At 46.2% G+C, this 3,229-nt stretch overlaps 1 protein-coding gene across 1 annotated transcript; it reads right to left on the minus strand.

The window, feature by feature from the left end:
• Positions 1 to 2,035: 2,035 nt before the first annotated feature.
• LOC103809970 (28S ribosomal protein S23, mitochondrial-like) lies at positions 2,036 to 3,012 on the minus strand (the record flags this gene model as incomplete). Its single annotated transcript, XM_009082882.1, has 3 exons — positions 2,036 to 2,194; positions 2,701 to 2,824; positions 2,935 to 3,012. Coding segments are annotated over 3 exons (361 nt in total), but the record flags the coding sequence as incomplete, so codon positions are not given.
• Positions 3,013 to 3,229: the final 217 nt, after the last annotated feature.

Here is a 3,229-nt window from a genome sequence, read left to right on the forward strand (position 1 = left end):
GCTCCATTGGGTTTTCTCTTCATTGCCCCAAACCCTCCGGCTCGATGCCCACGCGGGCTCCTCATTGCCACCAGCCCTAACAAACCCACAGTACACAACATTTCCAGCCACTTCACCACCACACAGCCTGCCCCGGCTCAGCCCACAGCTGCCTCTGTCCTGCAGCTTCCAAGAAAGAATTCCCTGGTTCACACCACGTCAGGGCTCCCTCCCTCTCCTCCCTGCTGAAGTGCTCACTCCCTCCCTTCCAGATTTCCAGGCTCTCCCACAGACGTGGCCACATAGCTGTGTTGGAACCAGTTGCACACACCAGCGAGGTTCACAACCACTTGGAGAGGAGTTCTGGAGCACATCTCCACCCTCTGCCACACCTCTGCTCCACAAACCCCAGGCTCGGGCACTCTCCGGGTCGTGGTTTGGCTCCCAGGTCGGACTGGGAGCAGGAGGGCAGCAACAACCCCCTGCAATCCCAGACCTGATGAATGCAGCTGGTGTGAAAGCCAAAGCTTGGGGTGGGTCAGGGCTCTCTTAACTCCACCCCTAGGCCACAGCTGCACCTGAGGGTCATTCTGATCACTCCCAGCTGAGCCCACGCTGGGGCAGGTCCAGCTGGGAGGGATCTGCACTGGTGACTTTATCCAACACAAAAGAAAAGATAAAATTAATCCCAACTTTCTTCTTGCCTGTTCTGCACAGGCACAGCACAAGGCTCTGTCCAGGCTCCAAGTTTAACGTTTATTGCTCGAGCTGGAAAAGGATCAGCACTAAGACAGAGAGATTTTTGCATGTTGTAATAAAATCCCGAGCTCCTCTCCACTTACAGAGCAGAACTTGGAATAAAGTTTGACCTTCTAAGGACAACTGGGTAATTCTGCTGTAATTACATCACTGCCAAGAGTGACTCAAGGCACACAAAACCAAACCAATGCACTTTTACAACTGGTGTGTAACTTCTTGCACCACACACAACAGTAGCACTAAATAGTGTTGGGGAAAATGTCTCAGGAATGAAACCAAAAGGAAATCCCTCCCTTTTCATCCTTTCCATTGTAGGGCACAGCCAGGCAAGGGGAGAAGAAATCTGACATGATTCACACCTGTTGGTGGTGGCAGTTTGGTCTTTTAAAGAAGACAATAACAAAAAAAAGAGAAACAAAACACAAATAAAAGGAAAAAAACCACAAGCCAAAGAGAAAAATAAACAAAAAAAATAATAAATTAAAAAAAAAAACAAACAAAAATAAAGACACAAACAGTAATTGTTTTTCATACAGCCCAAATCCAAAATGCCTAATGAAAGATGAGACAGGCACTGGAGTTTACAGTCATGGGAAGAACTGTGTTCTAATGGGCTCCAAATCCCAGGAAGATTGGTTGTTATTTCCTTATGTTGTGCCATGCCAGATTTCCTGTGACTGTTGCTGCAGCAGCATCACCTTTCCCACAGCTGGAACATCCCATTTTCACACTTCTGAGGTGACCAGTTCCATTAGGAGTCACTAAAAACCCACAAAGGTCCCAATTATCTGCTATTGCCACACTGTTCCACTCTGAATTGAAGCAAATGATGGAATGGGAAGAGCATATTCTTCAGTTTCTATAAATAGCAACTTTCCTCAATCAGCTATAAAAGGATGACACTTCAGGCAGCTGCTGGGATGTATCAAACAGGATCTGCCATTTCCAACGGCAGGAAACATCCTTACCACAGCAAATAAGACACCTGAAGAGGCAGAACTTCCAATTTTTAAAGAAAATGTTTAATTTTCCACTGTTACACTCATATTTTCCAGCTCATGATTTGAGATAACAATCTTGAACCTTACAAAAAACATTATCTGCAAGTTTATCAATGGGGACAGAGATGGAGGAGAATGTGTGTCACACACACAACCTTGGAGGGCACCAGAGCTGGATACTGAGGTGTGTTCCCCTCAGGAAATGTCCCAAAACTGCCAGGTGTGGGTGCTGCCTCCTGGCAGGTGACAACCACAGTCAGGCACAAGTGCAGCAGTGTCCCAGGACAGCACAGCTGTTAGGAGGGAGAGGGATTCTCCTTCTGTGACCCTGTCAGCTCTGGTGTCTGCTCTGCCCCATCCTTCTTCTTCTCCTGCAGCTCCTCCAGCACAGTCTGCAGCTGCAGGTGTAAGGCAGGATCCTTGGTTCCAGGACTTGGATGCTCCCGCTGTGCTACCTGCAGGGAAAGACAGAAAAATCACATCAAACAGGGTGTAAAACACCTCTGAAGGGTGACTGAGGAGAGCAACAGCCCTTTGGGTGTCCAAAACAGCTGACAGAAAAGTTCCATTCGTGCTGAGATGATCGCAAAATTACAACAGTGTCAAGGTGTCACCAGGGCAGGAATTTTAGAGAGAGGCTGCTGCCCTTGGGCTAAAAGATGGAAAAACTCAATTTAGAGCAACACAAACATATTTCCAAATACAGACACACCACTTGAAAGTGTTCAGTCTTGCATCACCAGCAAAAGCTCCTGTCTGTCCCATGTGTCCCCTAACCTTGGCCAGCCAAGTTCATGGCCAAGGGGAAAGTTTTCTCTGCACAGCAAAGACACTTTGTGACAAGTACCAGATATGTAACTGCTCAGCTGAGAATTTAACTCAGTCCAACTCAACATTAAGGCCCTGGGAGTGGAGTTCTCAATCCACCAGCCAAGTAACACTGTGAACATTTAATACTCACTTTATCTTTTCCTCTTCTCTGTAAAATGATCCCACTGGCCAGAAGGGCTTTTCCTGTTTCTTCAAACAATTTATCCTCTTCAATTTTCCCTTCTTCCTTCAGTTCATTGTATTTCTCCACAAACCTGGATTGCAAGGTTGTATTTTAACTCTCAGAAATAATGTTGTGGTTCACTGACTGAAGGGGAGAAAGGGACAAGTCTCAGATCTATTTCTAGTTTAATTACAATCTTACCTCTGGCAGGTAGATTTGAAGTCTAACTGTGACAATTCAAAAGGTCTTGGACCACTGCCATAAACTTCGTAAAACCTCCTGCTCAGAAAATGAAGCAGTTTAGGTTTTGAAACTGAATAGACAGCAAATAAACGTCATGGGGGCAGATGATTTAGGGTGGAATAAAAAGCATTCACAGAAATATTTTGCTATGGGGTGATGATATTTGCTACGATATTTTGCTATCACACGAGCCTTTATGAACACCCGAAGTGTTCCAGGCCAGGTTGGACAGGGCTCGGAGCAAGCTGGGCCA

The sequence above is a fragment of the Acanthisitta chloris genome, unplaced genomic scaffold, assembly GCF_000695815.1.
Source record: "Acanthisitta chloris isolate BGI_N310 unplaced genomic scaffold, ASM69581v1 scaffold14510, whole genome shotgun sequence".
NCBI classification, from domain to species: domain Eukaryota; kingdom Metazoa; phylum Chordata; class Aves; order Passeriformes; family Acanthisittidae; genus Acanthisitta; species Acanthisitta chloris.